This window comes from Crocodylus porosus, unplaced genomic scaffold (assembly GCF_001723895.1).
Source record: "Crocodylus porosus isolate Cpor-Errol unplaced genomic scaffold, CroPor_comp1, whole genome shotgun sequence".
NCBI classification, from domain to species: Eukaryota; Metazoa; Chordata; order Crocodylia; family Crocodylidae; genus Crocodylus; species Crocodylus porosus.
Window position 1 is genome coordinate 214,569,297 of NW_017728886.1, and position 25,785 is coordinate 214,595,081.

The following is a 25,785-nucleotide window of genomic DNA, read 5'->3' on the forward strand; positions in this document are numbered from 1 at the left end:
CTATTTTTATCATTGTTTAAAGGTTAGAAGTTTAGTATTTTTATTTAAGGGTCAGAAAGTGATTACCAGAATGTCAGTCGCTGACTCCTCAACCTCCTTGAAGCATTCTGGGAGTTTTAGTGCATTTTTTTTAATGCTAGGCCTTGCTTAGCATAAGCACTCTCTCACATTACCTTTTTTTTTAGATAAAAATAGCTACTTTTGATTGAGAAAGCTTAACATATTTTTGGACATATGGATAACAATATTTTAACAAAATTTTAACGGTAAGGCAAACTATGAGAAGATTTAGAAAGATAACAAAAATGTATACGTGCATTTTTTTTAATGCTAGGCCTCGCTTAGCATAAGCACTCTCTCACAAAAGCCATCAAAACGAATTTAGTATAACTTATGCAGTAGAGTCTACTGCTGTTTGGAGAGGGCCTGAAACAAGAGCTCTGAGATATGTGCTGCCTTATTTGTTCCAATGGGTGCAAATTCAGATGCTCATGATGAAGTTGCTGTCATAAGCTATTTGAGGATGCCAGTTCTTTCAAAAATTTAGTGTCATACAGAAGAATGTTGGGGAATGTTAAGACGAGAAGGTCTTTAATGACCTTTAACACAAGGTAAAACTGCAAGACAGGAAGGAAGACTGATTTCATTTTCTTGAAAAAAGATTTGGATTTTGAAAGTTTGGGAAGCACTGACGTAAGACTTTGCATCTAGGATTAAAGACTCCATGCAGGGATTTTAGAGCTAGGATTTTGAGTTCAACATGAATAATGCCTGGAAACCAAAGTAAGGAATTCAGAAAGGGTCAAGATTGTAATGGGTGAGTTTTGCATATATTATCATTTTAAAATATATTTGAAGATGAAAACATATCTGACCAGTAATGGCAGTTATCAGCTTGGGAGATCAGCCTTACTCTGCATATTAAATTATTGGAAGAGAGTCAAGGCCAGAAATAGGTAAACTTGATCCAATGAAAAAGTTTAGCAATGAACTTAAATATGGATATCATTAGTCAAATTAGATTCAAGTGTGAATTCCAAGTCAAGAATTTGAGATCTCAACCATAAATGCACTCTGTTAAAAATATCAACAAATTTGACTAGTGTTCACAGTGAGAAGAACTAAATAATACAATTTCAATTTCTGGCAGCATTGCAGCTTTTTTTAATGAATCAATTGCATCTAGTTTTCTATTTTAAATAAAAGCTAGAGAACCACAGAGGTCAATATAGCAAAATGAGCAATGTCAAGATAAATCTGTTCTTGAAACAGACATATTCCTATAGTATCTGATCAATAAACCATATTACATCTAAACTGTCGGATTTTTTTCTTATTTTTGTCTTGGTCATGCTTGTTTAGCTTTGCCATGTTTTTCCAGCCCTTCTAATAGCTTCTTTAATAATAAACAGTAAATAAGAACTTCTTAACTCTGGGGACATTTAGATTACCACAAAACAAGGATTCAATCTGAGAAACAAATGTCATGTCAATATATATATAAAGAACTAGTATATTTATTTAAGATGATGGCATAAAGCTCTGTCTATACTGTAACTGGTAACTAAACTATTTCACTGTATCCATGGCTTTGGAAAAGTAACTTTTTCAGCACTAGGAAAGTGGACAGCTCCAAAAAAAATCTGCTCATGCTGTTTGATGTTTCTATGATTCTTTCATTATATCTAGGTGTTAATCCATGGACATTGGGGTGCCAAACCCTTTCCACCTCCCCTGACCCCAAGCTGATTCTGGACCACAGGGTGCCTCAGACTGGAGCCATATGGGGTGAGGTGGGGAGGGGAGTGGCAGCAGTGGCTGTAAGAGTTAACACAACCAGAACTTGACCCCACCCCCCTCCCCACTGCTAACACACAGCCCCAATGGGGCTTCATGCCCTGGATTTTGGCGTGTGGGCCCACCCCCACTTTCTGTGCCCCTGACTTTCCAGGCCCTCTATGAGTCCCATTGGCCATGTGACTCAACTCATGGGCCTGATTTGGCCTATGGGCCATACGTTTCACACCCCGATATACGTAATCGTTACCCTAGGATTGCCTTCATTGTTTCATTACCTAAAATCCCCATTAAAGTCAGTGGGAATTGCTGGGCAGAAAATGTAGAACAGTGCAGTACATCTGATACATTGTACAGAATATTGTGGAACAGTAAGTTATTCACATCACTTCAGTGAAAGTCCTAAAAGAGTCTACTGCAGTGATTAGATTAATAATATTTGTCTAGCCTGGCAAATTAATAGAACCATTAAAAAGATCACACCTAAACACAAGAAAAACTCAACCCGTCATCTTAGAAAGACTCACCAAAATGTGTGATGTGAAACTTCTGAATAAAGGTTCATAACGATTTTAGTAAACTAACCTTTGCTCCCCATGCATTTCAGGGAGAGGTAAATTGTTTCACTCAAAACCAGGCATAACTTGAAAATGGTGGCTACGTTTTCAAAAAGTTCAGTTTGAACACTAAACTGAAAATACCTTTTTGCTTCTATATATATTTTGAAGAAGCACAACAAATTACATTTTAACTGTATTTCACCTTTATATTACCAAATAATGTTTTGGTACATAGATAATTAATTCTAATCTACATTATATTGAATCATTTGCATTCACTAAACTAGTTGGGTTATAATTATAAATTATTGCTAACTCAAATTCTGTTCATATGTGACATTCAGATTTTGGACTTGATCCAAATCATATTAAAGTCAATAAAGAGACTTTCATTGACCTCCACTAACTTTGGAATAAGTGTTCAATTATTAGAGAAAACTGACATTTCTTCTGTATTAAGTACTGCCAGTTGGTTTGCTATTGATCAGGATATAATTGATGTTATGTCTCCTGCTGAGAGAGATTCTCACTATTCAACAAGAAAAATCCCATAGCTGACTTGATAAGTATTTTTATCCTGATTGGATGAGGCATGATTTTAATCAGTTCCTCAATACTGCAATGTTAACTGCAACACTAAGACTCCATTAGGCAACAGGTTCTTGATTTGTTTTGTTTGGGGTTTGTTAATTAAAACATAATACACCTTGATGAGGACAGCCAGAGAAATGAAACAGACAGCAAGAAAGCATTTTCAAGAAGCCTGTATTTTTATTGATTCCTAAATTCAATGGGGAGTTAATATTTATTTGGGTCCAGTACGTGTTAATATGCCTCATGCCAAGTAATTAATGTTTAGGGTTGGCCACCTTCAATTTATCTTCTTGGTTTTAGTTCACCTCAAAGTAATCTTGTCTTCCTCCCACCCTGAAAATGACTTAAATCCCATCTTCCTTCAGGACTCACCAGTTATCTCCTGGGTCTTTCACTCATGTTTATCTCTGGCAGTTGACCCCTTGAGTCTGTTAACCATACCAAGCACTGAAGATGCCAACAAAGACCCTGGCACCCCATTACCTGATATCTGAACCTCCTGCAGTTCATTTTCCATCTTCCTTTCACATATCTCTCCATATGTGATGCATCCACATCTGCCTTGTACAATTCAGAAACATTGTATCAGATTTTTTTGTGTCAGACCCTGAGATTGCTAGTGTCCAGAAAGAGTCTGGTGACCCCCTAGTTCAAGTCACATAAGCTTCCAGTCACACCTGCCATGTAAATACTTCAAATCAAGTCACCTCTATGTTCAGTCACAAGTGTATAATCTAAGCCACATTCCACTAACTTGTGATGCTCAAATTCTGGGTTCAAATGCCAAGAGCATTCTCCCCTAAATAAATAATGGTAGCACTAAGTGGATCTACAGGCTGCAGAATAGATGCATTTATTATTGTTCACTTGTCGCTTGTCCTTCGTGGGCAAAGATGACCGCATCCAGGCTGCACAATAAATGCATTTATTACTGTTAACAGAGTGCAGGAGAGAAGCATTTTATCACTATTATCTTAATACCATAAATATAGAAGGCAATCATTTGCTTATAATGGAATGCAGGTAAGATGCTTTTTATTACTATGTTATACAGTAAATATACCATTGAAGCCATCAAAAAGCATACGGCCAGATCCTGCATTGATTTACTCCCGCTAAGAACCTGGCCCTACTTTGTCTATGGAACAAAACTATGCAGCATTAAATGAGTGGGAAGATTTATGAACAGGCCCAAAGAACTAGAGGGAAGGATGCTTATTAGAAAGGTAGGAAATTGTCCAAAATAGAGGGACAGCATAACAGGAGTCCTGAAACTATGGGTATCTCTACACTCTAACTATGGCTCTGGTTACAGCTCATGCAGAAACACCCAAGCTAGCTTTGAGTTACCTAACTTAGGTCAAATATCAGAGCGAAACACGGAGCTCAGCATGTGCTGCAAAGCCCACCTGAGAATCAGTAAATACCAAATAAATATTAAGCCCATGCTGAACCTTTGTGGGCAGGACCTGAGCTAGGTTGTTTAAAACTAGCCCATGGATGTGTACAGGAGATAAAGAAAGAGGCAGTTAGCTAAGTTAGTCTGAATTCCAGCAGACAGCAAGGTAAATTTGCACCTCAGGGCCTTTCTACATGTTCAGGTAAAGGTACGATGGGATCTAATGTGCAATTCACACAATCATGCCTCTTACCATGCCAGACATGCAAGAGACAAGAGGCAAGCCCCCTCAGTTGAGGGGTTTCCACCTGTGGGGATGCCCAAGCCCTCCCAGGTCTGAGAGAGCAGTCACAATCCCCCAGGCTTGGGTATGAATGAAACCACCTGGACCTGGGGGATTAGAGCTGCTGTGATACCCTTAGGCTCAGGGGTATGTGAAAAGCCATAGTGCCCTGTTACCAGTTCAGGGGAAACCTGATCCTAGCTCCTGTGGCTGGGAGCCCCACATACCCCTAGGCCTGGGAGATCATGCCAGCAGGGATCTCCAAGGATCAGGGGTATGTGAAGCCCCTGAGCCTTGAGGATCATGGCTTCTGCAATCCCCTAGGCCCAGGGGTTTCACATGGGGCAGGGTGCACCCCTGTACCAGAGAGCTCCATTAGCTGGTGGAGCTTCTAGCCACAGGAGAGACCCTACTACATGTGCAAATTAAAGCTCAATATAGCAACAAGCTGTAAAGTTAGTATATATTATAACTGGTTGGAGGTTTTTATGGCATTATAGCTCATATATCTGGTCTTAAGGTAACTGTACCATTAACCACTTCATTACATGATAACTCCAATAGTCCCAGAACTGGTCAACAGCTCATATAAGGGAATGCACTTCGATCAACCTTCCAAGAGCTCTTTGACAAAACAATCAGACGAACCGGTGAACAAGATACGCCAAATGAAGAACGGCTGGCGGGAAGATGTCTACAGGTGGCCAATCTGCTGACTGTGTCTCCTTGGTGTGCTCAGAGTTCTCCCCTTAATGGCGGAATCTGCTCTCATTTATAGTCAGCAATGACCAATCACCTGGTGTCTAAAGTGGGATGATTTTTTGACTGCCATTACAATTTTTCACCTGTGACCTAGATATATATTCAGTGACTTAGATACATATTCATTTGACCTAGATACATCAATTGACCCAGATACATCATTTGACCCAGATACATTATTCATTTGGCCCAGATACATCATTCATTTGGCTGCCCTCAGTGGGTTCAAAAGGTCAACCTTGTGACTAGCACCTGCAATACTCATGACTGCAGATCACAAGCTTCTAAGTGTGAAGAACAACTTTTAACCAACCCCAACTGTAATGCTACTTTCAGCAAAGAAATAAAGGCCACTAATATTGGGGGCGCTTTATGGTTTGCAATCCTACCAGATCTTTTGGTTTGCTGGCATCGGCACTCTAACTTGACAAATAAAATTCAAACATGACACGTATAAGCTCCAGATAATTGCTACTATAAGTAAGCAGGCCCTGCTGGAGGCCTTCTATGCTGGAGGTTAATGTCACTCTTAATGAATATCCCATAAAGATCAATAAATACAATTCAAACTGAGTTCTTAAAAAAAGTTAATAGCAATGATTTTGGCAAAAGTGGATATGGAAAGGTCAGAAATTTTAATAGTGTCAATCAGAAAAGAGATAAAAAAAATATCAGAGAAGCTGTTTAGTGATCACACATGCTGTCAAGTCATTATCAGGCATGTGGCTGAAAGGGCAAAACAATAGAACTATGAGAGTGATTAAATTTATGTTGTTCTATTAAATCATTACCTTCACACCTATAGTATTTTTTTAAACTATACATTTTGTCCCAAACTGTGTGAACTACCACAGGAATCTCCACTCACACATTACGTTGGAGAGGGGAGGATTTCCTTTCCTGAAAGGAAATTCTAGGAGAGGAAGTGTTTTGAGGGCTACCTGGGGCAGTAAAGTTCCACTAAAAATGGTTTACAGCAGAGGTGGATCAGGGCAGTCCTGTGCCCAGGGCACCACGAAGCACAAGGCAGCACCAGCTACAGTGTACCAATGACAGTGGTGTGGTCAGCCACTGCTGTGGTGGTTGCTGTTTTTGTGCTCTCCTCAAGAAAGGCTGCTGCCAATTGCTCTCTTTTAGTTATGCTGCTCTTCTGCTTGAATTGTAACACAGCAGATTGTGAAACCCCCATAACAGGAACAAAGCCATCCCCAATCCTGTCACCTCTGTGTCTAACAGTCAACTTTTGCCTTGACTCTGTTATTGCTGACAGGTGTGAGGGGGTGTCCTTGAACCGCTTCAGTGACTCCAAGGCTTGTAGTGTTCCCTTTTTGCTGCTCCAAATAGCAGTTTTTTTCTGTTGACAAAGCCAGAGCAGGCAGGCAAGATAGCTGATATCTTAACCATAACCATTCATTTCATCCAACATTTACTGGAGATTTTAACAGCTTGATCCAGAGCTGTTAATGTCAGTGGGAGTGTTTCCATTGGAGCTTGAACCAAGCACTAGGTGCATATCTTCTGTATTTCAGGGCAGATGCACATAGGGAGATGTGAGACCCAATGAATCCTAAAACACACTGACAAAGCAGACCAGAAACCTGCCCATAAGCTACAGGCTATGAATAGCTTTTCAAATACATATTAGGCTATTAGTGTTTCATTTTCTTCTTTTTATAAAGAAACCATTTAGAAGCTGATTAATCTACATGATTCTCTCTAAGCCAATGAGTGGTTAACATGAGGTCCATGAGCCCCTGCAGCTGCCTCTCCCACACTTTTAGGCTTGGCAGTGCTACACTTGCTAGCACTATGGCCGAAAGGGACTTGTTGGTCATGATTCACCACAAGACGAATATGAGCCACAAATACAATGTTGCAGCTGGTAAAATGAGCAAAACTCTGGCTTGCATCTATAGATGCTTCTCAAGCAAATCCCAGGATGTCATCCTCCTTCTGTACTCAGCCTTGGTGAGGCTGCAGCTGGAGTACTGCATCCAATTCTGGGTTCCACAATTTTAAAAGGATGTGGAGAAACTTGAGAGAGTCCAGAGGAGAGCCATACACATGATCAGAGGGCAGGAAAACAGGCCTTACAATGAGAGGCTGAGGTTTTTTTCCCCCAAAGTAGAGTACCATGCATTTTTCAGTGTTGAACAGCATCAGGTTTTTGTCCGCCCATTTTCTGAGCCTGTTAAGGTTGGCCTGGATCACCATCCTGTCCTCAGGTGTGGATGCTTTACCCCAAAGTTTGGTGTCATTGGCAAACTTGGCCAGTCCGCTTCTGATACCAATATCCACATCATTAATAAAGATGTTAAAAAGTATAGGCCCAAGGACAGAGTCTTGGGGTATCCCACTGGTCATGGTGCACCTTGATGATTTACTTCTGTCCACCACCACTCTCTGGGTCTGACCTCAAAGCCAATTCCTCAGCCATCAGACTGTGATGTGTTTGAGTTCACAGTTGGCCAATTTTTCCATGAGATGATCATGGGACACCAGATCAAAGGCTTTTTTAAAATCAAGATATATGATGTCAGTCTCTTCTCCCTTGTCCAGGTGATATGACACCTCATCATGGAAGGACATGAGATTAGTCAGGCAAGACCTACCCACAACAACCCTGTGCTGTCTGTCCCTCAGGATGTTGCTCTCAGCCAGTTTGCCAAGAGTGGTCTCTGATAATTTTTTCCAAGATCTTCCCCAGGATAGAGGTCAGGCTGATAGGCCTGTAGTTCCCCAGATAGACTTTCCTCCCTTTCTTGAAGATAGGTACCACATTGGCCTTCTTCCAATCTTTGGGCACTTCACCTGAGTGCCACAAGTTCTCAAAGATCCATGCCAGTAGCTGAGCTATTATGCCTGCCAGCTGTTTAAGTACCCTGAGGTATAAATTGTCTGGGCCAGCTGACTTGACGGTGTTCAGCCTCTCAAGGTGTTCCTTCACATGGTCTACATTGTTGAAGTATAACAATTCTCCCTTGCCCTGGCCGTCCTGTACCGTATTAAGCAGGGCCGTCCCTTGGGACTGGTAAAAAACAGATGCAAAATACTGATTAAGCAGGTTGGCTTTTTTCTGGGCGTCAGTTGTGAGTTGTCCCATATAGTTTAGCAGGGGTCCAATGTTACCCTTGCTTTTCCTCCAGCTCCCCCCATGTCTCAAAAAGGACTTTTTATTGTTTCTGATATGTGTAGCCAGTTGGAGTTCAGTCCCAGCCTTGGCTTTCCTGGTTCACTCCCTACAGTTCTGAACAAGTGCAGAATACTTCACCTTTGAGGTGGATCCAGTCTTCCATCCTTTATAGGTCTTTCTTTTTAGACGTAGGAGGTCCACAAGTTCCCTGCAGAGCCAAGGGGCTGCTGTGCCCTTTTACTGCCTTTCCTTCAAGATGGGATAGACATTGCTTGTGCTTTCAGGGTCACTCCCTTGAGGAGCAGACACTCCTCCTGAACTCCCCTGCCCTTTGGGTTGTCAAGCAGCACTTTGCCTCTTGTCAGTCCATAGACTTATTGAATCAGGTAGAGCTCGTCCATGCACACGAGGAAGCTTTGTTACTGTTAGGATTTGACCGAGTGCTCTTCCCACGAGAAGGCTGGGTAGTTGAAGTCTCCCATGACAACCATGCACCAGGAGCATGCAGCCTCAGCCAGTTCCTTGGTGAATTCCTGGTCGAGCTCTTGTTTCTGATTAGGAGGTCTATAGTAGTCTCCTACCATTGTGTCCCCTGTGCCATGTTCACCAGAGATTTTTACAGAGTCTCCAGTCATCCACCCTCGATGCTAATGTCAGCTTGCAGGGATGTGTAGCTTTCCTTGACATAGAGAGCTACACCCCCACCCCTTTTGTCTACATGATCTCTCCTGTACAAGGTATAGCTGTCTATACCTGCAGCCCAGTCATAGGTGGAGTCCCACCAGGTCTCCATTATCCCTATGAGATCATACTTATTCTTGTTTAGGAGGAGGACCAGTTCCTCCTGTTTGCTCCCCAAGCCCCTGACATTGGTGTACAGGCATGTAAGTGTCCAACTGGAGGCCCTAATCTTCCCTACACGTCATTCTGGGGCTGAGGTAGGGGTGGGTTCCCTTGAGTGTCTTAGCCTGCTGGATTTGCAAAAGTTGCCCAGTGGGCTTGCTGTGGCAGTAGTCCCCCCATCCCCCAGCAGGCTTAGTTTCAAGGACACAGGCAGTCCTCGACTTACAACATTTTGAGTTGCAATGTTTTGCACTTACAACATTTATAAATTGACACCCTGTTTCAACTTTATGACGTCCATTTCGACATTACAACGCTTGATCCCATGCGACGCCACACCAGCGAACCAGTTCACTGCATCACTCATCTCCCTAGAGAACATCTGTCCAAACTTCCTTGGGCACTTTCTTTAAGAAAGCAGACAAGACTCCAGAAAAACCTGCAGCTAAGACTCCTGAGAAGACTCCAGCCAAGAACCCTTCAAGGAGTCCAACCAAGAGCCTTTCAAAAAGTCCAGCAAAGTCACCTCAAAGAAGTCCTTCCAAATGAATATGATTGCTATTTAGAATATAAATATATTAATGTAGCTATATTATTCATCTATAATTGATCAAATGCAAAATTATGGGGTAGTTTTAGTGAAAATAGGGTATTGGGCCTTGGTTCAGGAACAAATCCCCCATTTATAACATTGTTTCTTATGAGAAAATTGGTTCTGAGTTACAAAGTTTTGACTTAAGACGTGGTTTTCAGGAACCAATTGTGTTGTAAGTCAGAAGACTGCCTGTACGTATCTCTGTATGCAATGTATATCAGTGTAACTGAATGTGTTCAGATCCTGCAAAGATGCATGTAATATACATATACTAATTTATGGTAATATCCATCTCGTTTGAGTGTATAGAAATATACACACACACATACAAATGCAGATATGCACAAATCAGCACAAGCCGTGGACACCCCCCGTGGCATTGTGCAAACAGTCGTCCCCCCATTACACTGCATGTGTGTGAGCAGGTAACCTAAGCTCATCCTCCACTCCTTGGCCATGGGCTGCACTTCCTCCCTTTCTTCCCCCCTCACCCCATCCTCTGAATCAGGGCCGGAAGTGGATACCAGAGCAGGAAGGGGGAGCCTGTTGTCACTGGCTGCTGCTGCAGCCAAAGCAATATGGGAAATGGTGATTGAGCATCAGCTGGGTGGGAGTTCCAGCACCACAAACATATCACTCACAGGCTGCCTATGGCCTGCAGGCATCCATGTGGAAAACCCTGTTTTATAGCATGTTTTATGCCTACATGGAATCCCCTGTAGTCCAGGGGTAGAATCCTTGTCTGCCGTGCAGGAAACCTGGGTTTGATTCCTGGATGTGTATGTAACCGCAGCCATTGAGGTGCTTAATGGTTAGATTCAGTCTGGCCTTTGGATTCTGTCTCAATAGTCTAAAGAAGAGATGAAGGTCTAGGCAGCCTCTGCTCCTCCATACTCCTGCCTAGGTGTATGTGTCAAAGGTCTGGAGTGATCTCTCTTGCATATACTACAATTCAGAAGAATTGATGGGTGCTTACTACCGTACATATACACACACTATAAAATATGTAGGTATCTATGCATATATTCTTAAACAGGAAGAATTGGAAGCCCTGGTATAATCACAGAAGCATGATGTAATTGGATTAACTGAGACTTGGTGACAGAGAGCATTTATACACATACTTTTTTGCCTTGCACCATACTGGAGATCTGCCGCTTCAGAGCAGACTTGATTAACTGCGTCTGCTCTGCATGCAAGCTGACATGCACCGTGCTGCACCACGTACAATTGTATAAGCAGCAAAAAGCACATCAGCATGCAGAAAATGGCAGCAGTGTGCTTTTGAACTAAAGCACCTCCAATGTGTTTTAGTTCAAAAGCTCATCACCACCATTTTCTTAGCACTGACATGCATTTTGCCACTTTTACAACTGCAAGCATCACAGTGCCTGGAGAAGCAGGCTGTGACAGCACAGGGCCAGGGTTTCAATGAAGACCAGCCCACACAGTGCTGACAGGGTGCACAGCTGGGTGGGAAGCTGCTCCAGGGCTGGGACCATGATTTTACAGCAGTGACAGCGTGATCCAGAGGCAGGGCATGCAGGCAGCAGATCGCAGCTCTGCCCCATTTCTGGCCCATCCTGTCTTCCCCACAAGATCCTGGCCCCAGCCCCAGAGCAGCCTCCTGCCCAGCCACACACCCTGTCAGCACTGCTTGTGTCAGTCTCCATGCAAACCCTGTCCCTGCGCTGTCACAGCCCCACTACTCCTACTAACTTATTAGTAGTCTAATAAAGGATTATGTAAACACAGCTGAAGTATTCAATTTCTTTTACCTCAATCTTTGTGAATAAGGTCAGGTGCCAGAGGATGAGTACAACTGGCAGCAAAAAAGAGGAAATATTCAACCCAGAGTAGGACAAGAATGGGTTAGAGTTTACTTTGAGAGGCTGGATGTTTCCAAGTCAGCAGGACTGAATGAGATCCAGTCTAGAGAGCTCAAGGAGTTGGCTGAGGTAATTGCAGAACCACTGACTATTTTTTCTGAGAACACTAGAAAAAATAGTCCCAGGTGAAGTCCCAGAGGACTGTGAAAGGGTAAACACAGTGCCCATCTTTAAAAAATGGAAGGAGGAGGATCTGGGGAATTACAATCCAGCCAATCTAACCTTAATAACTAGAAACATTATAGATTATGTCATTAAGGAATTTATTTCTAAGTATGTAGAGGATAACAAGGTAACTAGGAAGAGCCAAAAGGATTTGTCAAGAGCATGTCATGTTTCCTTCTACAACAAGGTAGTGGGCTTTGTGGGTGTTGGAAGAGTAGTTGGGTGTGGTATACCTCCACTTTAGCAATGTTTTCAACACAGTCTCCCATGACAGTCTCATGAGGTATTCTTTACATTCCTCATTAATATAAGGAAATGTGGTCTAAACAAATCTACTGTAAAATGGATGTGAATATGATAAACCTTGGATATATCAAGGTGAATGTGATATACCTTGACTTTAGCAATACAAAAAACTAGAACTCTTGGTTTCAAAATGATACCTTTTATTAGACCAAATGAAAATCAAAAGAAAATTGTCCTTTTCTGCAAGCAGTGCTTTTGGGGGAAAAGTATAGATGGTACCAGATGATAAAGAGTCCCCATTGGTAGGAAAGAAACTTTATTTTTGCACAGAGGAAACTGGAGATGGAAGGCTGTCCCTCTGGGTCCATGAAAAGGACAGTTTTCTTGCGATTTTCCAGTGGGTTTAATAAAAGGTATCAAGAGCTCTAGTTTTTTGTATGTCTTTTTGTTTCAGGCCAGCACAGCTACCAAGTACACCCTTGACTTTAGCAAGGCTTTTGACAGTGTCTCGCATGACATTTTCATTTGTACACTACAGTTTTGGTGAAAGTGCTGTAAGGTGAATACATAACTGATTGGATCATTGTGGTCAACAAGTAGTCATCAATGAGTCAATGTTTAGTTGGAAGGAGGTATTGAGTGGGGTTCTCCAGGGAATCTGTCATGGGTCTGATACCGTTTCATTTTTTCATTAATGATCTGGAGAATGCAACTGAGCAAATTTGCAGATGAGACCAAGTAAGGTGAAGTTGCAGACATTCTGAAAAATTGAATTAGGATTACTGAACAAATAATCCAAAATTAAATTCAATAATTACTAATGCAAAGTCCTGAACATAGGACAGAGCAATTAAAGGCACAAATACAAATTGGGGAACAACTGACTAGGCTTTGGTACTTCAGAAAAGGACTTGGAAATTATAGTAGATCACAAACTGAACGTTAGTCAAAAGTGTGCTCTTGTTGCAAAAAAGCCAATAGCATACTGGGTTGTAGTAACAGGATTACCTACACGTCAAGGAAAGTTTTTCTTTCACTTTACTTAGCACTAGTCACCTCGAGTAATGTGTCCAGTTTTGTGACCACACTTCAAGAAAGACATAGACTAATAGGAAAGGGTCTATCAGATAGCAACAAAAATGATTAGAGGTCTGAGAAATATGATTTATCAAAAAAAGGTTGGAAGAACTTGGTTTATTTAGCCTAAAGAAGAGAAGACTTGAGACAGGATTTGACAACAGTCTTCAAGTACCTGAAGAGTGGTTATCAGGTGGATGGCAATAGACCTATTCTCTGAGATTGCTGGGGACAGGATAAGAAGTAACAAAATTGCAAGCAAAACAGTTGTATATTAGAAATAGTAAGTAGGAGGTGGTTAAGTGCTAAAACAAATTATCCAAAGAGATTGTGTAATCTTCATCACTGGAAGTTTTTAAGAGCGGGCTAGACAAACCTGATGGTTTGGCCAGGATGGTTTAGTCATGATTATCCTGCTTTGAGCAGGGAGTTGAGCTAGATGATTGGAGGTCCCATCCACACAGTTTTTTTAAATTCTATTATTCTTATACATGCACAAATACACACACACATAGTGATTTAAAGATATCTAAGAGTTATGTTTAGATGTATATCCATTTTTGTACCTATCTCCATACATGGATCTTATACATATATCAAACATCATAAACTAAGATACATAGTCACATATCCCATTGAATTATTCATTGATACTACATTAAGTCCAAATAAAAAATTGACTATAAGAAGGAATATTTTCTCCTGCGGTAATTTTGATCAACAAGAAGTTTCTTTGTACTTTTTCCTACATTTCTATACAATAGCCAAACTGTTTCTGTTACCGTGAGTAACTCTAACAAGAAAATTATATACAAGAAAAAACATATTTTCTTCCATACAGCATGCCCTGGAGTAAGATACATATCTTGACTCCATTCTTAATGTAGACATGCTAGTATCTTACTTTTCCTGTGAAGTAGTCCAAAACACTGGTCTTTGTAATATATGCTAAAGAAAGAAGCCACCAGTATCTTAAACTAAAATGCAAAAGAGATTTCTTATTATTAAAATTATGCAAGTTTAAATCATTTGTCTGGAAATATGGAGTAGTTCATTTTTTAGGAGAATACCATGTATGATGCACATTTTTTTTGTTATATTTGTTTCTCTATTCTAAGGTACATGCTCATTTAATATTTAACATGTGACCTGATCAGTAGGAATATTACTTGATCTCCAAATTAATCATAAGATTCAGGTTAGGCATTTGGGAATACAGCTCAGATTTGTTTCAAATATTTCCCTCGGTCAGTCTAAATTCCATGCAGCCGTTTCAGCACTAAACCAAACAAGACAAACAGGCCTAGGAGAGGTGAAATGTAAGCTTAGCTACACAGTTAGCTACAAGGGAGCTTCAATTTGGCTCTGAACCGCTAACATATTTTCTGAAAGAGCTCTCATTTCCTTCATGTCACTTGCTTCCCTTCAGGGCCGGTCCACACTTAAAAGTTTCACCAGTAAAAGTATAGTAGTCAGAGGTTTGATATTTTTTTCCTTCTCTGAACAGCATGGCTACACTAGCAGAAGCACTAGAATAGACAGAGCTATACTACAAAAAAGCCCCTTGGCCAGTATTTGCAAATTCATTCAGGCAAATAATCAGTATACTGACAAAAACGTGTTTTAATAATGTAAGCAACAGCAAGAAGATTTGCCAGTGAAGTTCTACCAGTTAACCCTTTTATGAGCCACCGGTCTTTTTCATCATCTTCGTATAGTTGCTACTATTCTTACTTGTGCTCCCTTGCCAGCCGTTGCTTAATGACTTGGTAAATCTAATCAATTGCAATAATTTAAATATACTGTATGGGATGACGTGCACCTTTAATTACAGGGTAAAGTCCCAGTGAAATGAAAATTTGAGACCCTTACAGTGCAGGGAACCAAAACCATTTCCTTCTTACTAAAAATCACCAATAATACAAACAGGTATATATACCCAACAACTGAACTGTAGTTCTACAGAATTTCAAGTCTATTATTACATGTACATTTCTAACGTTTTGTGAGACAGTTGGTGAGATCAGGATTAGCATGTTACCAGAAACTGACTCCAGAAATGAATGAGCCAAAGAAACAGTTTCTGTCACCTGGATAGCAATGTCTACACTGCACAGGAAGGTTGCATATTCAAGTTCTGTGAAAGCATCTGATCCATGTGCAATGCTTAGACTGTCTGAGAGGGAAGTGCTATGTTCACTTTTCTCCAGATGTGATCTTTCAGTCTCTGGTGAATGTTTATGTAGAAACTAAAGATCCCATTTTGCATTTTTGAAAAGTTATTCTGTAGCTAAAACCAGTCCTATGGACAAGTCAGACAAATCTTCTGTTAGGCCAGGTACAAACATTACCTGCATAAGTGATCAGAAACTGGTCTCTACCTATAACAGAGCAGAAGTTCAGCATACAAAACCAGTTTATATCCATTACAGAACAGAAATTCAGCATACATCCTGAGCAGTGCTGAGCTGTGGGGTCACCATGGCTTGAAATGCTGTTGACTCTGGGACCAGCCCAATGAACTATGTGGTAAATCATGAACCTTTGGGTTTGGACTTGGCTGAGATCAAGGGAGACAAGGGGCATCTGAACCTGAGGCCTCCAGGCCTGGAGCTTGCATATTGGATGCCTTCCTGGATTTAGGGAGTATCCAAAGCCTGAGACCAATAGATCATAGAATCATAGAAGTAGGGTCGGAAGGGACCTTGTAGATCTTCAAGTCCGACCCCCTGCCTGGGCGGGAGAAAAGACTGGACTCAGATGAGTCCAGCCAGGTAGTCATGAAGCCTCTTCTTAAAGATCCCCAGGGTAGGAGCCAGCACCACTTCCCTAGGAAGTTGGTTCCAGTTCCTAGCCACCCTAACTGTGAAGTAGTTCTTGCAGATGTCTAATCTAAATCTACTCTCTAATAATTTGTGTCCATTGTTCCTTGTCATGCCAGGGGGCACTAGGGGAAACAGTGTCTCCCTTAAACCTTCTGGTCCCCCCTAGTGAGTTTACAGACAGTCACCAGATCTGGGAGGAAGGATACTTGTCTGGTGGTAGAGCCATGGAGACTTGACGACTGAGCTCTGCTGAGTCAAACTTTGGAATTTGTGTATTGGCCTTTGCCCAATTGTATCTGGAACCGATTTGGCCCTTAAAACAAAATATATTGAAAAAAAAAGTTTGTACTACACACAAATAGGTGCCAAAGTGCTGCTCAAAAATGTGCTCATCAAATATCTGTGCTAAAATTTGCAGCAGTGTCAAAAAAAGGTAATATATCAATTCTGGATAAACTAAGTGTATGGATAATATATGCAAATTGTTACAGCCATCTTTAATTTCAAGGCTATGGTTTTCAAGTTTGCTACTTCCATGTGCTCAGGGAGAGCAGGGTCTGACAGTAAGGATAGGGGGAAGGGATGCCAGGGGATAAAGCTGGGAGAAGCAGAGAGCAAAGGGCTACCTGACCCTCCTTCCTTCCCAGATTTATTTTCCCTGCTGTAGCAATTGGATGGGAACACATTCACAGAAGACCTCTAATAATTAGATTCTATACTTGGAACATTATAACAAATTTATAAATTTCCCATATATAGAATCTAATTTGGGGGGGTCATCTTGTAATCAGGGCCATCTTCTATTTGAGTAAATATGGCACTTTTCTAAGCTACAAACCTTTTTCCAGTAAGAGTGGTATTGTAACAGCAGATGGGAATATTTCAGAATTTGAAGGGTAGGGCCATACTGTAATGTGATTGCTTAGGAAACCATTCCTTTGGTCCTGTGCTAGCTACAGGCTATAATTGCTTCCAGACTGCAATCCCAGGCTTATGCAAAGGTACCTAGTTCTGCAGTGTGATCCTGTTCATGTTCTCTTACCATCCTGGTAAGCTGCTCACTAATTTTGGCTTCTACTCCTCAAGGGGATAGTGGTGTGACTGCCTGTTGACAGCAGGACTCTAATAACATCCCAAAGAAATCTGCAGTAATGCCAAGAGCCCAGGTCCACCAGGGTACAGTTTCTTCACTCCTTCTGCTTAGACTGTAGGTAGGAAGAAGGACAGCTGCTTCAGGGTTCACTCAGTACAAATAGGTGGACGAGTTGTCCTAATAAAACAGCTACCACCAGAAGAAAGAGGTTTGATGGGGGCACTCAGAGGAAATACTACCCTGTTCAGGTTATTCCAAGGCATGGTACTTGGATCAGTGCTGTTCTATGTCTTCATCAGTGGCATGGAAAGCACTCTGTCCAAATTCTCAGATGATGCCGAATTACAGGGTAAAGTTAACACACTAGAGGATAGGGAACAAATCCAGGCAGATCTGGACAGGTTAAAACATGGGCGGAGCAGAATAGGATGCAGTTCAACAAGGACAAATACAAGGTGCTGCACCTAGGGAGAAGGAATCACCACCACGCTTACAGGGTGGGGGAAGACCTTCTCAGCAGCACGACAGTGGAAAGGGATCTCGGAGTCATTGCTGACACCAAGATGAACATGAGTCGTCAATGTGATGAAGCAATCAGTAAAGGTAACCACACTTTATCATGCATTAGCAGGTGCATGACAAACATGTCCAGGGAGGTGATACTTCCTCTTCATGCGGAATAGGTCAGGCAACAGTTGGAGTTCTGCATCCAGTTTTGGTTAGACATGAGGAAGAACTTTGCGGTAAGGATTGCCAAAACCTGGAATCGGCTTCCAATGGAGGTAGTGATCTTCCCTACCTTGGTGGTCTTTAAGAGGAGGCTAGACATGTACCTGGCTGGGGTCGTCTGCCTCCAGTGCTCTTTCCTGCCCAGGGCAGGTGGTCAGACTCAATGATCTGCTAAGGTCCCTTCCAGCCCAAACTTCTATTAATCTGTGAATCTATGAAAAAAGGGTTATGCTTTCTATGGTTATTCTAGATTATTTTGAGTTGAAAAAACTGGGAAAAATTCCCAGATCAGTGCTCAACCACATGTGAGTAGTGTACCTCACCTTCCTTGTCCAACCTGTATAAATAAAACATCACACCTCCTTTTCCCTCTTCCCTCCTGCTTTGCCTTTTTTTTTGTTTGTGGTTTCAGGGCTGATCCTGTTTTATGGTACAACAAGCCCATCTCTGAGAAAAATTAGTGTGCTTTTCAAAGCAGAAATTCGACCCAGGCTTCCACCTCTATTATCTCTATTGTGGTCATGCTCTGAGCATATTTGTTTATTTCACTGCCCATCTCTTTGTATATTAGAGTGCTTTTCTGTGCCTTAGTGTTTTTGGAAGAATACCAAACATCACAGGATGGTTTAATTGAGGTATTTCTGGGAAATGAGTGCAAATGGGGGGTTTTTTGTTTGTTTGTTTTTTGTCTGAGCCTAAATTAAACATTGAATTTAAAGCAGAAAACAATTCACCTAGTATTTCCAGTGGAAGCCTGGAGTTACTTAGGAGTTTTTAATGCTTTATTTCTTTTTCAAATAAAGCATATTCTATAAATATGTTTCTTACAACTGCAAACATTTCACAAATGATTTCAAGGCTGCCTGTATTTCTCTACATTACAAATAATTGACCTAAGTGCTAAAAATGTTAAATTCTATAATATGTTTAGTTCTTTTCTCATAATACTAGTTATCTGAAGGAAGAACAACCAGAAATTTCTGGCAAAATTAAATATTACTAGGCACTGAGATGTCCCACTTCTCATTAAAAGGCACCATGTTTCTTAAAATGTATCTCCTCAGACTGAAGCTAGGGCATTATGTGTAGAGGGCAACCATTTCTGGAATTTGTCCTTTACAATGATCAGCGAGAATCTGAATTTCTTCTTCATAATGCTTTGTGTAATGTCCAGCTTTACATCCAAGGTTTTGTTTAATTCACAGCCATTTCCTCATTTCATAAATGCCTCAAACTTTCATGGATGTCAAAAAGATTCAAGAACAGACTGCCTTTTCTTTCCTCTTTTGGGCACCACTGAGCAATAAATATATGTTTGATTTCATATGCAATAAAATGCCAGAAGTGATTTGTATGCTATGAATTATTAAGTTAAATAAACTGAATGATTAATTGCACTGTGTAAAGTTTCAAATAATTAGTGTAATGCTGATTTTTTTAAATCCACATTTATATTGTTTGTATTATATATTCTGACATTTTCTATTCTTTACCAGTGAATTTATAGTAATACTGATTTTTTTATGGTGTATCAGCTGTTTCTTTTAATTTTAAAATTGTAGGTCAAACTGTACTCATTGACAGAAATAGTCCCACTGGAATCAGTCTAACATGAAGGACTCTGAATAAATTTAGTTAGAACTGGTTTACTTTGTAAAAATGAATTTTTTAAGGGGAAAAATGGGAATAGATTCATTTTATTTAGAACACAATACAGATTTTATGTTCTAAAAAAATCTATTTACAGATACACTTGTTTAAGCACTCATTTAACAAAAAAATTGTGTATTTTGTTTTGCAGATCTTGGCCATTGTATCCATTCTATTCATCGTACTGTCAACCATAGCTTTGTCTCTCAACACACTACCTGAGCTTCAAGAAACAGATGAATTCGGACAGCCAAATGACAATCCCCAGCTAGCACATGTCGAAGCTGTGTGTATTGCTTGGTTTACTATGGAGTACCTATTGCGCTTCCTGTCCTCACCAAATAAGTGGAAGTTCTTCAAAGGTCCATTAAATGTCATTGATTTGCTGGCCATCTTGCCATATTATGTCACCATTTTCCTCACAGAGTCCAACAAAAGTGTGTTGCAGTTCCAAAACGTCAGACGTGTGGTACAGATATTTCGCATTATGAGGATACTAAGGATCCTTAAACTTGCCCGACATTCAACAGGCCTTCAGTCTTTAGGTTTTACTCTTAGGCGGAGCTACAATGAATTGGGTTTATTGATATTATTTTTAGCAATGGGAATAATGATATTTTCAAGTCTTGTATTTTTTGCTGAAAAGGATGAAGATGCTACAAAGTTTACCAGTATCCCTGCATCATTTTGGTGGGCTACCATCACTATGACCACTGTAGGATATGGTGACATTTATCCTAAGACCTTACTAGGGAAAATAGTTGGAGGATTGTGCTGTATCGCCGGAGTGCTGGTAATAGCCCTGCCCATACCAATCATCGTGAATAATTTCTCTGAGTTTTACAAAGAGCAAAAACGGCAGGAGAAAGCAATTAAAAGAAGAGAAGCACTTGAGCGAGCAAAAAGAAATGGAAGCATCGTTTCCATGAACCTGAAAGATGCCTTCGCTCGCAGCATGGAACTGATTGATGTAGCAGTAGAACCAGGTAAGCCGGGAGAACCAGCCAATACAAAGGAAACACAGGATGACAACCACCTATCCCCCAGCCGGTGGAAGTGGGCGAGAAAAACAATATCTGAAACAAGTTCAAACAAGTCTTTTGAAAACAAATACCAGGAAGTTAGTCAACAAGACTCCCATGAGCAGTTAAACAATGCTGCAGCTTCTTCCAGCCCACAGCATCTGAGTGCTCAGAAACTGGAAATGTTATATAATGAAATTACTAAAACTCATTCTCAGCCTAATCTTAATGCTGGGTACCTAGATCAGCCAGAAAAACTACCTGAGTATGAAGAAGAAATAGAAATGGGAGAGGTTACCGGGCAGACAGATCAGTTACCAGCTGGACATACAGATATGATACCAGACATGAGAAGCACATCTAGTATTGATAGTTTTGCCAGTTGTGCAACCGACTTCACAGAAACAGAAAGATCTCCCCTCCCCATGTTCCCTGGCTCCCACCTGCAAATGAGATTCCCAACTGACTCTGCTAACACAGAAGACAACCAAAGAACAAAGAGTTCCCCATTTATATCACTCACAAGGGATATTACTTTTGACTATAATCCAATAGACACTGCTGTAAACAACAATGGCAGTGGTTCCCAAACTGTCCTGCATGGTCATCTGCATTTTGACAGTGCCATGGACAGCCCAAAAAGTTCTCTAAAAGGTAGCCATCCATTAAAATCTAGGTCCCTTAAAGTTAATTTTAAGGACAACAGAAGCAGTGCTCCACAGACTCCACCGAGCACTGCTAGGCCATTGCCAGTAACAGCAACAGCAGACTTTACACCGTCTACCCCACAGCATATCAGCACCATCCTTTTAGAAGAGAATTCACCTCAAGGCGAAAGGCCCATGCTCGGTGCTGATGCATTACTGTTTTGCCAGGGACTTCCTAAAAGATCCTCCCCTCTATTTCCCAAACAAAAGCTTTTCACCTTCCCTTCAAAAGAGAGGAGGAGCTTCACTGAAATAGACACTGGAGAAGATGAAGACTTTTTGGAATTACATGGTGTAAAACATGAAAAGCAGCAGGACATCAAGACAAATTGCTTGGGAGATAAACACAACAATGGCAAACATTTAACAGATGAGCCAAGAATCAGCACTTCTTCACCAAAAATCATTAGTCACAACTGTACTCAAGACATTTACCATACTGGGGGTGAAGGAAAGAAGGACAGTCAGCAAGAAGGTTACAAACTGGAAAATCATTTATTTGCCCCAGAAATTCATTCAAACCCAGGAGAAACTGGTTACTGTCCCACACGCGAAACCAGCATGTGACTAGTTACAAAAGCAATAAAAAAAACTGTTCTTAAAACAGTTAGTAATGCCTGTGAGCTAAAACAAGAAAAGCCTAAAAAAGTGCATAAAATGTTATTTTTGCATGGCATGAAGAGTTGTTTAGTTTAAGTACTGTTTAATTAAAGAGTTCAAGACTGCTTTTTTGTAACAAATTCAAAAAAAAGGAAAAAATGACTCAAGAACCATGAATAAAATAAAGAAAGCTCCGTTAGGAGCCAGTGTTCTGCAACGTCTGACATTTTTTATCCTTTCACATATGATTATAGACAAATTTTAAACCCGTTTAACTTTTTTTGGTTTTTTTGGTTACAGTGAATTTTAGAATTTGCACATGAAAGGATGAAATGTCACTGCATGCATTCATAATGATGTGAAACAAGGTGCTTTGAGCTTGCAAAATGCATATAGTTGTAAATAGTTTGGGGTCGGGGGGGAAAGCTACTATTAACAAGGAACAATGGAAAATAAGTTTCCTGGGACACAGGTACTTCCTTCACAGAACACTGTCTGGAGGTTTTGTATAGACTTATGTTGCAAAATTGCAACTTCTACTTAAAGCATCTCACAACTCTTGCTTTCTGTTAAAAAGCTCATGAGTATATCTGTTGTTTAAGGAAGGACAGTATTTTTAGTTTATCTATGCTGTAAATCATAGTATTTTTTTATTTGCCTAACCTTCATCATTGCATTTGTAATTTAAATGACAATTCTCTGAGAAAAAGCAGATTTAATGACCAGAACTTGTAGCATTTGATATTTTATATAACGATTGCCAAAATTTCATGACTTATGACATCACCCATCATTAAATGAAAATGCAAAACAAAAAATATTTATATGGCAATAAATAGTGCCAAATAATCAACTGGAGAGAAACTTTATGTAGTCAAAAAATTCTAATGCTCTTAATATATTTCCTTTAAATTCTTACTTTGTTCCCATCCTTTCTCTTTCAATTGGCTGATATTTGGTTCTGACAACCTGCTGAAGGTCCTGTTATGGTATATTTTCCCGTTAGCCTTTAATCTTTTCTTTATACATAGTATCTATTTTTCGTCTGAAGAGCAGTTGAGCAACGGTCTCAAGGGCTGAGGCCACTGGCACTCCATAGCTCAACCAAAAACATTTGATTATAGGAAAGCATGAGTCATTCCATTCTCCCATGCCAAAGCATCTTGTTTTTATGGTATTCCAAGGCCTTTGCTCACTATTGTGAGATCATTATCAAACCATCAAACACCTGAATGAACAAAGTTATTCATTTTTCCTGGGCACCAATATATATAGTTTGTGTTATAAGGCACCCTGTCAATTTGTTCAATTACTTGAATAACATAGATCAATGTTTCAATTCATAAATCCCTAGAGTAATTCTGATGAAAAAGCAGATTCACAATGTACATTAGCATTGTAATATTCTTTCCTTTTGAGACACCACACACACACATATATATATATATATGTCAAAGGGAGAGCGTATTTCAAAGCTTACATATATAAATATGTATTCACTTTTATTGTTCCCTCTGATTTCTGCTGAAATATCCTAATTCTCAGTTAAATCAGTTTTACATCAGGCTGGCCAGATCCTTACCTAAGAGGAAGAATTGTTCAGTAGTCAAGGAGTTTGCCTAATATTTAAAAAAACACACAACTTTACATCCTTACTCTGCTACAGACTTCAGGCAAATTGCAGCCCCTCTGTCCTCAGTTCCCATTAGCCAAACAGAGAAAACAATCTTCATGGGGGGATTGGAAGAATAAGTAAATTTGAGTTGGTCAGGCACTAGGGCCGTATGGTAATGAAAGCTTTAGAACTGTTTTAGATTGAGTTGGCATAGAATAGCACAGCTCTACTAATTGCAGTGGAGGTAGTCCAGGTTATACAAGGTATAATAATGTGTATTCAAGTCACTGGACCAAATTAAAGCACAGTGTAGTTTGGTTTAAAAAACTAAGTAAATCAGCGATTCTCTACCAGGACACCATGGAGGGTGCTGCTGGGTGAGAGGAGGTAAGTAATATAAGTGCAGGCTTTTCACTGCCAGCTGCTCCTCCTCCCACCCACCCCCCTCTTCAAGCAGGTAAGCACTGTAACAAATACATTAGTTTTTTATATGGGGTGCTACTCAATTCACAAAAGTTCAAAGTGGGGGAGGGGTGCCATAAGATTAAAAAACTTGAGAGCCACTGATTTAAATGTTTGTCTCCTAAAGAATTTTTTCCTGACCAAGTTTCTTTTGTGGTTTGAAACTTAGAAGTACGATGTCATTTCTTCAAAGCAGTGTCTGGTCATTAATTTGCAAAATAACAAAGCATTTTTGTCCGTAGTTGCAGTCCAGGTAATTCTGTTGCTACATAGGAGTTTTTCTGTCTATGGCACTCTGCTTAACTTCATGTCTCTCAGCTCCAAAACTTAGCTCCTGAGTGGTTTGTAGTCATTAATTTTCTGTCTTTATTTTTAGTGCTTTTGGGTAGAGATTTTTGGTGACTCAGGCTTAATACCAGTCAATTTTAATATGCCTGAAGTATTCATCTCTGTTTTCTATGTACATCTTTATGAAATTACCCTGATCCTGTTTTCCTCTGTTCCAGGCAACTAAATAAAGACCAGATAAAATTCAACTAGGACCTGGTTCCATAGTCTGGGCACAGAGAAAACTCCTGTTGAAAATAATGACCCTAAGGCCTAGGGTCTTGCTCCTGCAACGTGCTCCATTTACATGCCTCTTCCACCTGCTAAAGACCCCCTGAAGTCAGTAGCTCTCTGTAGAAGGGCAGGAATCTGACCAAGGGTAGTTCGTTTTAGGACTGGAACTTTAAATCTACCCTATGCCAAATCAGTTCTCTCTCAAGACCTGAATTGCCCCCAGTCAAATCACTGGAAATCCCAGTGGGGGTAGAATCAAGTCCTCAATTCTTGTGTTGACAGATTCCCAGAGAAACTAATGGGAGTTTGTCCAAATAAGAAGTGAATAAAACTTGAGTAAGGACTTCAACATTTGGCCCCCAGAAAAATCAATGGGAGCTTTGACTGAGTAAAAATTGCAAGATCAGGCCCTTACTGACTGCTGTTTGAAACACTTTTAGAGAAGCAAAGCTCCTTGGAATCAGGAAAACCAAATGAAATTCTCCATATTAAAAGTCAAAACAATTTAGAAATCTTGAGGTCAGGAGGATCAGACTTTAGAAATGTCTTTTTGTAAGAATCTGTTTCACTTGATTTCATATAGTTTTGATCATCCTGACTAATATTTCCAGGAAATCAGTTTAGATAGATGGCATTTCCAGTCTCGACAACAAACAAAGGACCCAGTCCTGAATACAAAACTAAAGCAAAACTCCTTCAAATATTTATCTGAGTAAGGACTGTAGGGCTGAGCCTATCATTTGTTGCAACAGGAAATATCAGACGGGTAGCCTTGGATGATTTAATTTAGGAAAAACATCAGTCTGCATTAAAATTATGTAAAATCAAGGCCCCAGAGTCATTTCAGACTCAGTCCTGCTCTCATTCACTGTCCATTTCTACAGGAAGAGACCTTTTAGAGTCTGGGGGCCAAACTCCAACAGTAGTATAAATCCAGAGGAACTCTACTTATCTGGAATTATACCAGATTTACTCCCCCCATATAACTGAGGCTGGACTCTGGCTCTTAGCATTACTGGAAAATTGAGTTAACTTGTTAAGAGGATATTGAAGCTGGCCTGATAAAGATAGCATAGTTCAGCCCTAATAGGTTACATGTCTATTTTTATTAATATGTAATTTTTGCTGTGTTGGAAATGAAGTAGTTTAATACCTGTCATATTTTCTCACATACAACA

The 25,785-nt window shown here is 40.3% G+C and overlaps 1 protein-coding gene across 1 annotated transcript in view; it reads left to right on the forward strand.

Moving 5' to 3' along the window:
- The window catches only part of KCNB2 (potassium voltage-gated channel subfamily B member 2), a 323,166-nt gene extending 299,781 nt beyond the window's left edge, over positions 1-23,385 (forward strand). Inside the window, exon 3 of the mRNA XM_019549199.1 lies at positions 19,792-23,385. Within this exon, the coding sequence (XP_019404744.1) occupies positions 19,792-21,936 (2,145 nt within the window). The 3' untranslated portion in view covers positions 21,937-23,385. The remainder of the gene's footprint in view (positions 1-19,791) is intronic.
- The last annotated feature ends 2,400 nt before the right edge of the window (positions 23,386-25,785 follow it).